This window comes from Salvelinus fontinalis, chromosome 3 (genome assembly GCF_029448725.1).
Source record: "Salvelinus fontinalis isolate EN_2023a chromosome 3, ASM2944872v1, whole genome shotgun sequence".
Lineage (NCBI taxonomy): Eukaryota > Metazoa > Chordata > Actinopteri > Salmoniformes > Salmonidae > Salvelinus > Salvelinus fontinalis.
The window spans coordinates 55,591,769-55,604,195 of record NC_074667.1 but is presented as its reverse complement, the minus strand read 5'-3'; the positions used below and the strand labels follow the sequence as shown (position 1 = coordinate 55,604,195).

At 42.8% G+C, this 12,427-nt stretch overlaps 1 protein-coding gene across 3 annotated transcripts in view; it reads right to left on the bottom strand.

The window, feature by feature from the left end:
* Nucleotides 1-12,427, bottom strand: part of LOC129851141 (contactin-4-like) — a 252,701-nt gene that overhangs the window by 166,283 nt on the left and 73,991 nt on the right. For all 3 annotated transcript variants that reach the window (XM_055917466.1, XM_055917468.1, XM_055917467.1), the window contains exon 3: nucleotides 7,660-7,792. In XM_055917466.1, the coding sequence (XP_055773441.1) occupies nucleotides 7,660-7,792 (133 nt within the window). The remainder of the gene's footprint in view (nucleotides 1-7,659; nucleotides 7,793-12,427) is intronic.

Below are 12,427 nucleotides of genomic sequence, written 5' to 3'. Positions count from 1 at the left end.
CCCCTCCCAACCCCATCGGTGTTGGATCGAAGGTGCTGGGGGATGGAACGGACGGACCCCGATCCGGACGTCCGCGGGAGGCCAACAGGTTATCCAGCCGGATAGACAAGTCCACCAGCTGGTCCAGGTTGAGAGTGGTGTCCCTGCAGGCTAGCTCCCTACGAACGTCCTCTCGTAAACTACACCTGTAGTGGTCGATCAGGGCCCGCTCATTCCATCCCGCACCAGCGGACAGAGTTCTGAAGTCCAGTGCGAACTCTTGAGCGCTCCTCATCCCCTGTCTCCGATGGAACAATCTCTCTCCCGCTGCTCTCTCTTCAGGTGGATGATCAAAAACTGCCCGGAAGCGGCGGGAGAAGTCCTCGTAGTCATCCAGAGTCGGGCCTTCCCTTCCTCAGATGGCGTTGGCCCACTCCAGGGCTTTTCCAGTCAGGCAGGAGATGAGGCCGCTCACTCTCTCGCATCCCGAAGGGGCCGGCTGAACAGCTGCCAGGTAGAGCTCCAGCTGGAGTAGGAACCCCTGGCACCCGGCAGCTGTTCCGTCATACGCTCCCGGGAGCGAGAGCCGAATCCCACTGGGTCCTGACGACGGAGGGGTGGACATCGGTGTAGGTTGAGGTGCGGGCGGAGGTGATGTTGTTGGATTTACAGGAAAGCCTCCTCTCTCCCATCTGTCCATTGTTTGCAGCACACGATCCATGGCTGTCCCGAGACTTTGTAACATAGTCGCGTGCTGCTGGACACACTCCTCTACTGGGAGAGAAGGGCTGGCTGCACCTGCTGACTCCATTTGAATGGTCCATGATTCTGTCAGCGATTGGGTGCAGAGATGTAGCGGAGTCAGGCGCAGGACACAGGTTTGAGCAAAACAACTGAGTTTACTCACAAAAAAGGCAAGCAATATTCCAATAAGGAAAATACAGACAGAATAACACCTACACGAACCACTAAGACACCAACAATCACGGACAGAACAGAAAGGTATGCCAGAGGGTTAAATAATGAACATGATATGGGAATTGAAACCAGGTGTGTGTAATACAGACAAAACAAAACGAAAATGAAACATGGATCGGTGGTGACTAGAAAGCCGGGGACGTTGACCGCCGAACACCACCCGAACAAGGAGAGGGGCCGACTTCGGCGGAAGTCGTGACAGTAAGCAAACAAGAAAATGCTCATCTAGAGGTGGCGCTCCCAGTGGCCAGTGATTTAACTGCAGGAAATCTGAAATCCATTCTATCTCATTTCACTTTGCCATTTCTTCAAACAATCATCTTTATTCAATATCGATTAATTATTGCAATAATAAGGTTGGTCAACCCCACACCCTTGAGTGTTGGACCGAGTAACCTAACCTTTACACAAATGCAGAGTACTATATATAGCTGACACTAACAATGCTCAGTCATGGTTGGTTCAACCCCTCCCATGCAGACTAAGGAGCATCATAAGCCACTCTGGGTTCATCCTGTTCTTATCTGCACGGGGTTGTTGTCTTAACCTCTCTTGGGCAAGTGAGACGGTAGCGTCCCACCTCTTCAACAGCCAGTGAAACTGCTGGGCGCCAAATTCAAATACAGAAAAACTCATCATAAAAATTCTGAAAACAAAACTTATTTTAGATAGGTTTAAAGATTAACTTCTTGTGAATCCAACCACGGTGTCAGATTTAAAAAATGCTTTATGGCGAAAGCATACTTTACGATTATTTGAGAACATAGCCCACTAGACAAATCATTACAAACAGTAGCCAGCCAAGTAGAACAGTTACACATGTCAGAAATAGAGATACAATGAATCCCTTACCTTTGATGATCTTCATATGGTTGCATCAGCAGACATTCATTTACTCAATAAATGTTCATTTTGTTCGATAAAGTCTCTTTATATCCAAAAACCTCCGTTTTGTTCACGCGTTTTCTTCAGTAATCCACAGGCTCAAACGCAGTCAAAACAGGAAGACAAAAAAAATCCAAAATGTATCCGTAAAGTTCATAGAAACATGTCAAACGAAGTTTATATTCAAATCTCAGGTTGTTTTTAGCCTAAATAATCGATAATATTTCAACCGGACAATAACGTTGGCAATTTAAAAGGTAAACAAGAAACACACTCTCTCGGTCGGGCGCATGAAAAAGCTCTGTTACACTTTAGGGTCCACTCATTCAGACTGCTCTTACTTCTTCATTTTTCAGAAAACAAGCCTGAAACAAATCCCCCCGACCCAGGAAGACTAGGTTACAGTGAGTCATTTCCTGAATGGATTTTTCTCAGGTTTTCGCCTGCCAAATCAGTTCTGTTATACTCACAGACACTATTTTAACAGTTTTGGAAACTTTAGAGTGTTTTCTATCCAGATCTAGCAGTTATATGCATATCATATCTTCTGGGCCCGAGAAGCAGGCAGTTTAATTTGGGCATGCATTTCATCGAAAATTACGAATGCTGCCCCCTACCCCAGTGAAGTTAAACCTCTACAGAGTACCTAACCCGGATCCGGGAGCACCCCCCACACCCCCCACACTGATTAGCATCGCTAGCATAGCGTCACAATTAAATAGTAGCATCTAAATATCATTAAATCACAAGTCCAAGACACCCAATGAAAGACACAGATCTTGTGAATAAAACCACCATTTCAGATTTTTTAAATGTTTTACAGGGAAGACACAATATGTAAATCTATTAGCTAAACACGTTAGCAAAATGACACCATTTTCTTACTCCAACAGTTTCTTACTCCATCAGGTGCTATCACCAATTCGGCTAAACTAAGATATTGATAGCCACTAACCAACAAAAGAATTCTTAAGATGACAGTCTGATAACATATTTATGGTATAGCATAGTTTTTTTTTTTTAAATGTGCATTTTTCAGGTATAAATCACAGTTCTACATTGCAGCTGCAATCTGATATAGTGCTGATGCAGCTAGAACAATTACAGAGACCAATGTTATATAACTAATTACTTGTCTTAAAACATTTCAGAAAAAATACACAGCGTACAGACATTGAAAGCCCAACATCTGGTGAATCCAAACAATATTTCAGATTTTTTAAATGTTTTATAGCGAAAACAAAATGTATCGCTAATTAGCATAACCAGGCCAGCCAGAACCGGCTGGACGCGCGCGACCAGTTCACATGCACGACAGATATATGAAATAACATCGTAAATTGGGTCTTACTATTGCTGATCTTTCATCAGAATGTTGATCAAGGTGTCCTTAGTCCTGATGAGTCGTTCAATCCATTCACAATGGCAACTTTCCCTCTTCATTTAGCCTGGGTATTGGTCGACTAGCACGGCTCTGTCCAAAGTTAAAAAACTCACAGAACGGAACACGGCAAAACTCCCGAAAAAATTCTAATAATCTGATTAAACTATATTGAAAAAACATACATTACGGTGATATGGTCACATGTATGAAACAAACTTCGACACGGAGCTAGTTTTCATCCGTAACGTCAGCATAACAAAAGACAATGCCACCTCTGAAAACGCGCATCTCAGAAACCGGAAGTTGTCGGTCACGCTAAAGAAATAAGTCTTATTTCACGTCAGTACAAGATAAACAAAAAATTTCTCCTCTGACGTCTTCCAGACACCCAGGGGAAGAAGAAGGAAGTGTCATTCGGGTCATAGGTGGCGTGACCATATATAGGCAGAGCTTTGAAGCGAGCATACACATCTTGCAATATTTTTCAGGCTCAGGGAAAGTGCTGTGAAATGACCTGTGTTTGACTCAGAGACTCAATTGGAACGGTTTTAGAAACCATAGCTTGTTTTCTATCCAATGCTATATGGTTATATGCATATAGTAACAGCAATAATTGAATAAGAGGCAGTTTAGTCTGTAGAGGCAATTATGCTAATGCGAAATAGCACCCCCTGTATTCTCAAGAAGTTAACCCCATCCTGGCTTAGTTTCCCAGTTGCAAGGATGATTTTCTGAGAATAAGAGATTGTTCTAAACTCCTAAGCTATTCCTAGTAAAACGCATTCTTGTCTATGCAATGCAGTCTTTAACTAATTTGTCAGCTCAAGCCATCTCTGGTGACCATATGCCCAGATTAGCTGCAGAGAACTAGAGTGGAGACCATAAAAACACAGACACTAGCAGGAGAGAAATGTCTTACTATTTTTTAAATATTAATTGTTAACCATTAACATCAAATAAATCAGGTAAATACATAATTTTTCTCTAATACTCCACAGACAGAGACACATAAAAAGCTCTCCTCCGCCCCCCATTTGGCATTCGGACCATAACTCCATTCTCTTGATTTCTGCTTACAAGCAAAAAACTCAAATAGGAAGTACCAGTGACACGCTCAATACGGAAGTGGTACAATGAAGTGGATACTAAGCTGAAAGACTGTTTGCTAGTGTAAGATTATTTCGAAGATAAATATACAACGCAGAGGACGAGAGATCAAGAGTACTAAAACTCAATAGAGTACTAACGGTCAATAGGGAATTATAAATGGAAATAGATGGTTTTCAGTTCAACATCTGTTAGGAATGTCAGTCCTGAACTTATAGCTATGTGTGGCACGTTCTCATTGGTCCAATCTCAAATTGTATACTTGTTATTTGGCCATTGGCCCAGTTTTATTGCAAGGAATTCTAATTGGTCAACTACAGGCTAGGGCTGGGTAAAAAAAACTACAACCTGTCCCGTTGTTCTGTGGAGAGAACCTCAGGAGAGAATCATTGAGGACAGGGGAGCATGAACATCTACCTACCCGCATGATTGGTCTTCTTTGAATAAGAATAAACCTATTTTCCTCTCCTTGATTTGCTTTTGGGTCTGTGTTATTGAAGAGTAACATCAACTGCTAACACTAGCACAGACTGGAATATGTTCCGGGATTCATCCGATGGCATTGAGGAGATGAGCACATCAGTCACTGGCTTCATTAATAAATGCATCGATGACGTTGTCCCCACAGTGACCATACGTACATATCCCAACCAGAAGTCATGGATTACAGGCAACATCCGCATTAAGCTAAAGGCTAGAGCTGCCACTTTCAAGGAGCAGGACATTCATCCGGACGCTTATAACAAATCCCACTACACCCTCCGATGAACCATCAAACAGGCAAAGCGTCAATACAGGACTAAGATTGAATCCTACTTCACCGGCTCTGATGCTCGTCGGATGTGGCAGGGCTTGCAAACTATCATGGATTACAAAAGGAAACCCAGCCGAGAGCTGCCCAGTGACGCGAGCCTACCAGGTGAGCTAAATGCCTTCTATTGTCGCTTTGAGGCAAGAAACACTGAACCATGCGTGAGAGGACCAGCTCTTCTGGACGTCTGTATGATCACGCTCTCGTTGCCGATGTGTGTAAGATTACCAGGCCGCGTACTCAGAGCATGCGCTGACCAGTTGGCAATTGTCTTCACGGACATTTTCAATCGCTCTTTGACCCGGACTGTAATACCTACATGTTTCAAGCAAACTACCATAGTCCCTGTGCTTTAGAATGCCAAGGTAACCTGGTAACCTGTCTAAATGACTACTGTCCTGTAGCACTCACATCTGAAGCCATGAAATGCTTTGAAAGGCTGGTCATGGCTCACATCAACACCATCATCCCCGAAACCCTCGACCCACTCCAATTTGCATAACACCGCAACAGATCCACATATTGCACTCCACACTGCCCTTTCCCACCTGGACAAAAGGAACACCTACGTGAGAATGCTGTTCATTTACTACAACTCAGCGTTCGACACCATAGTGCCTTCCAAACTTATCCCTGAGCCAAAGACCCTGGGACTTAACACCTCGCTCTGCAACTGGATCCTGGACTTCCTGACGGGCCGCCCCCAGCTGGTGAGGGTAGGCAACAACACTTCCGCCACGCTGAACCTCAACAGGGGGGCCCCTCAGGGGTGTGTGCTCAGTCCCCTCCTGTATTCCCTGTTCCCCCATGATTGCGTGGCCGCACACGACTCCAACACCTTAAAATTTGCATATGACATGACAGTGGTAGGCCCGATCACTGACGACGATAAGAAAGCCTATAGGGAGGAGGTCAGAGACATGGAAGTGTGGTGCCAGGACAACAACCTCTTCCTCAACGTGGGCAAGACAAAGGCCCTTATTGTGGACTACAGGAAACGAAGGGCTGAACATGACTCATTCACATCGACGTGGATGTAATAGAGCGGGTCGAGAGCTTCAATTCCTTGGTGTCCACAGCACTAAGGACCTATCATGGTCCAAACACAATCATGAAGAGGACACAACAACACCTCTTCCCCCTCATTAGGCTGAAAAGATTTGTCATGGGCCCACAGATCCACAAAAGGTTCTACAGCTGTACCATTGAGAGCATCTTGACTGGCTGTAACCCCGTTTGGTATGGCAACTGCTCGGTATCTGAATGCAAGGTGCTACAAAGGCTAGTGCGTATGACCCAGTACATCACTGGGTCCAAACTCCCTTATAACCTAGACCTCTATACCAGGCGGTGTCCGAGGAATGCCTTAAAAATTGTCAAAGACTCCAGCCACCCAAGTCATAGACTGTTCTCTCTCCTACCGTATGTCAGGCGGTAGCAGAGTGCCAAGTCTGTGACCAAAAGGCACATGAAACGCTTCTAAGCCCAAGCCACAAGACTGCTGAAAAGTTAATCAAATGGCTACCCAGACAATTTACGTTGACCCCCTTTATTTATCTTAATTGTTTTGCACTGAATCCCTTGCACCGGCTCTATGCACACTCACTAGACACACTCATACTACACTGACACTCCAACACACACACACACACACACACACACACACACACACACACACACACACACACACACACACACACACACACACACACACACACACACACACACACAGGAACACACTTCAGATACGCTGCTGCTACTCTGTTTATTATATATCCTGATTGCCTAGTCACTTTTACCCCTACCCACACATACATACTGTATTACCTCAATTACCTCAACTACCTCGTACCCCTGCACATTGACTTGGTACTGGTACTCCTTGTATATAGCCTCATTATTGTTTTTATTGTGTTACTATTTCCGTTTTTATTTAGCAAATAGTCTTACTTTTTAACTCTGCACTGTTGGGAATGGGCTCGTAAGTAAGCATTTCAATATAAAGTCTACACCTGTTGTATTCGGCGCATGTGACCAAAAACGTTTGATTTGAATCCAGGTGAATGCTATGATCCCTTATTGATGTCACTTGTTAAATGCACTTCAATCAGGGTAGATGAAGGGGAGGAAACAGGTTAAAGAAGGATTTTTAAGCCTTGAGACATGGATTGTGTATGTATGCAATTCAGAGTGCGAATGGGCAAGAAAAAAGATTTAAGTGCATTTGAACTGGGTATGGTAGTAGGTGCCAGGCGCACCAGTTTGAGTGTGTCAAGAACTGCAACGCTGCTGTATTTTTCACGCTCAAGAACAGTTTCCCGTGTGTATCAGGAATGGTCCACCACCCAAAGGACATCCAGCCAACTTAACTCAACTGTGGGAAGCATTGGAGTCAACATGGGCCAGCATCACTGTGGATGCATCACTTCTCGAATTGAGGCTGATGGCAAAAAGGGGGTGCAACTCATTATTAGGAAGGTGTTCCTAATGTTTTGTACACTCAGTGCATACTCACCGATAAAGGGGAGATGGGCTTCCCTGTGCCTCACAGCTGAACACCACGTCTCTGTTGTTTTCCTGGGAGTCAACAGGAAACACAATGCTGCCAGGCTGCTTGGTGAACACTGGGCTCTGCAAGACACTGCTCTCTATAGGGGACACACAGACAGGACAAAACAACATTCAGCTTACACGCAGACTCAGACATCAAACCTGCTTGAAAACAGGCAATTAGTCAGAGGCAGCAAACAGGCCAGCCCTGGTAAACCATTAGAGGGCCAAACCCCAAGCAGACAAAACATATAAATTAATTCTGTCACAGCACCATGGCACAGAAAAGAGTTATTGGAGGTGAGACGTGTCTTCAAAAGCTATTTAGGCAGTAATAGGATAGCTCCTGATTTATACCTAACAACAGTCGGGAACGCATTTTAATTTGCCTTTTGTCAACTTGAGTCCTATTTTCCAAGAGTGCTATTGGAGTAGTTGTGTCCCTGTTGACGTTTAAGTTTAGTTGTGCAGTTAGCCTTCCTTGGCTGTGGTTTGTATTCTCTCACTAAAATGACACACAGAAAGTAAACCTCCATTACTCCATGGGAAGCTTGTAATCCAATGGCCTATCTGTGCATGACTTCACAAAGCCTTTAGTGTCATTAAGCCATGGGATAAAGAATAAGTGACAGCATTTGCAACCATTCTTACCTTTGGCCTAGAATGGCTGCGTTTACACAGGCAGCCCAATTCTGATCTCTTTTACATAAATTGGTTGTTTGACCAATCACATTTCACATCAGATCTTTTTCAGAGCTGATCTGATTGGTCAAAAGACCAATTAGTGAAGAAAAAAATCTGAATTGGGCTGCCTGTGTCAATGCAGCCAATGTGATTAGATGTGATTCAAGGGTTATACACCACATTACCCTTCCAATCTCCAGCCATTTTCACGATAGGCTGCAGTAGCAGCAGACATACTGTAACCAGATCCATCAAGACATGACTGTGGACTGTCTTTGGAGTCATTTTGAAACAAACAAACAAAAGCAGAATGTATTTAACACCTGCCTGTGGCTAACCTGGCTAAAAAATACTAATGGCTGATTCCTGAATTGTTTAAAACATCAAAGGTCAGTGTTCTTATTGGCATGCTGCAGGGGTGTATATTGCCTGTACAATGGAGAACCAGGCCACTTATTTTGTGTCCGGAATAGAAAAGCTTTTTAGCAGCAGGATGTATCAATGCTACATTGTGCAGTACATGACAAAGCCACTCAAAACACAACAATTTGTATTATTCAATGCAATGTTTAAATAAACAATAACAGCCAAAATACCTTACTGGGGGAATGATTTCCTGTGTTTGTGACGATAGCTTTTGTGCTACCCTCCCAAATTGCACAATTTGTTAAATGACATGCTTCAGATTTCCTGTGAGTAGTCATTCAGACATTTTTTGGGGAAAGATAAATCTGTTTTCCCTAGAACTTCGCATTGAAAATGAACACATTGAAAAACTGAAACATGCTGGAGATGTGACGTGACTGATAAGGTAATGTGACAAAATGCATTTCAAAACAAAAACCCTAACTACAATATAGTTCCCCCTGCAAACCAAAAAAAAATTATTCCGGTTTTCAAACTATGTCTGTTGTAAAAACGATTTGGCAACCTCCATAAAAAAGCCAGACTACGGTTTGCAACTGCACATGAGGACAAAGATCGTACTTTTTGGAGAAATATCCTCTGGTCTGATGAAACAAAAATATAACTGTTTGGCTGTAAGGACCATCATTATGTTTGGAGGAAAAAGGGGGAGGATTGGAAGCTGAAGAACACCATCCCAACCGTGAAGCACGAGGGTGGCAGCATCATGTTGTGGGGATGCTTTGCTGCAGGAGGGACTGGTGCACTTCACAAAATAGATGGCATCATGAGGCAGGAAAATTATGTGGATATATTGAAGCAACATCTCAAGACATCAGTCAGGAAGTTAAAGCTTGGTCGCAAATGGGTCTTCCAAATGGACAACGACACCAAGCATACTTCCAAAGTTGTGGCAAAATGGCTTAAGGACAACAAAGTCAAGGTATTGGAGTGGCTATCACAAAGCCCTTACCTCAATCCTATAGAAAAGTTTGTGGGCAGAACTGAAAAATCGTGTGCGAGCAAGGAGGCCTACAAACCTGACTCAGTTACACCAGCTCTGTCAGGAGGAATGGGCCAAAATTCACTCAAACTTATTGTGGGAAGCTTGTGGAAGCGAACCCGAAACGTTTGACCCAAGTTAAACAATTTAAAGGCAATGCCAACAAACACTAATTGAGTGTATGTACACTTCTGACCCACTGGGATGTGATGAAAGAAATAAAAGCTTAAATAAATAATTCTCTACTATTATTCTGACATTTCACATTCTTAAAATAATGTGGTGATCCTAACTGACCTAAGACATGGAATTTTTACTAGAATTAAATGTCAGGAATTGTGAAAAACTGAGTTTAAATGTATTTGGCTAAGGTGTATGTAAACTTCCGACTTCAAATCTATATATATTTCCCAGCACAAGATTATAGCTTTATAGCACAATTCATTTGCATGATATGTGGCAGAGGAAACTTGTCAGGTGAAAGCACCTGGGTATACTTCCGCTGGGCGCTCTGAATTCCCACCAGGCTCAAATTGGTGACTGCATTTATTATTGGGATATTCACACATGCTTCCCCATTTCTCATGCAAAATGCAGGTTATAAGAGAGAAATAGGGTTTTCATACCTTTTCATCTAATTTTAATGTGGTCATACTCAGGTTCCTTAACACAATTCCCATTGAGAGACTAAGGTTTGAAGTTCATAGATAATAAAAATATATTATTTATCCAGGTTAGTCTCATCCAGGTTAGACAGCAGCAGCATTATTGTTTAATGTAGAATATACTGGAGAGTGGACATGTATAGACAGAGGTCATAAACCCTATTCCAAAAATATAAATTAATCACATTTTAATTTTGTGTGATTACTGTTGCCATCTGCAATAAGACCAAGCCAATTTGATTCACCCACTGATTATAGGATGACCTTGTTGGACTTTAAATGGACATGAACTTTTATTCTCACAATGTTTATTTTTTTCATCTGGAAAGAAAATTATCAAACTAATTTGTTCCTGATTCAATGAATAATATGACTGAATTTAACAGACCCCACTGAAAGAGGATTTTATTAATCAAATAAATATGTGCATTTTTCAGTAATTGATCTCTAGTGTCTCTCGAGATTCCCTTTAACTTACTGTAGCCACAATGGCCAGACAAACTGAACATGGATAATCAAAACATTTTGCAACCAGTGAGAGCTGTTAAGCAGATTGAAAATGCTCTGTGAAGGGCTTGGCTGCTTCCAGACTGCTGTCTGTTCTTACTCTGTAAATAATGTACAGTACGAAAATGATGTGAGTGTGTGTGTGTGGGGTCAATATGCATGTGTGTGTGTGCGTGTACAAGTGTGTGACTAGCACATCAAGATGCCTTATTTTTACCTATAGCTGCATGAATTGATGCATATTGCATATCATTGAGTGTTAAACCACTGTGTTTGTGCGAAGCAGGATGCAAATAAATTCATGACTCATTTCACAACCCTTCAACAGGTATGTGAAGACTGGTTGATTATCTTACAAGAACGTAGGCTTATGTGGTATTTGAATGGGTTTATACAGTGCATTCGGAATGTATTCAGAACACTTGCCTTTTACACATATTCTAAAATTGATTAAATACATGTTTTTCCTCATCAGTCTATACACAATACCCCATAGCAACAAACCACCCTAAGCACACAGCCAAGACAATGCAGGAGTGGCTTCAGGACAAAATCTCTGAATGTCCAGCCAAAGCCTGGACTTTAACCCGATCGAACATCTCTGGAGAGACCTGAAAATGTCTGTGCAGCGACGCTCCCCATCCAGCCTGACAGAGCTTGAGAGGATCTGCAGAAAAGAATGGGAGAAACTCCCCAAATATAGGTGTGCTAAGCTTGTAGCGTCATACACAATAATTGAGGCTGTAATCACTGCCAAAGGTGCTTCATCAAAGTACTGAGTCAAGGGTTTGAATACTTAAAAAAAAAAACATTTTTAGAAATGTCTAAAAACCTGTTTTTGTTTTGTCATTATGGGGTACTGTGTGTAGATTGGTGAGGAAAATAAGATATCATACATTTTAGAATAAGGCTGTAATGTAACAAAATGTGGAAAAAGTCAAGGGGTCTGAACTTTCTGAATGCACTGTATACACTACATGACTAAAAGTATGTGGACAACTGCTCGTTGAACATCTCATTCCAAAATCATGGGTATTAATATGGAGTTGGTCCCCCTTTTGCTGCTATGACAGCCTCCACTCTTCTGGGAAGGTTTTCCAGTAGATGTTGCAGCGGGGACTTCCATTCAGCCACAAGAGCATTTGTGAGGTCGGGCAATGATGTTTGGCGATTAGGCCTGGCTCCCAGTCGTAGTTCCAATCCATACCAAGGGTGTTCAATGGGGTTGAGGTCAGGGCTCTGTGCAGGCCAGTCAAGTTCTTCCACACTGATCTTGACAAACACTTTATGTATGGAGCTTGCTTTGTGCACGGGGGGATTGTCATGTTGAAACACGGTTGCCACACAGTTGGAAGCACAGAATCGTCTAAAATGTAATTGTATGCTGTAGCAATAAGATTTCCCTTCCCTGGAACTAAGGGACCTAGCCCAAACCATGAAAAACTTTACAGTTGCCACCATGCATTGGT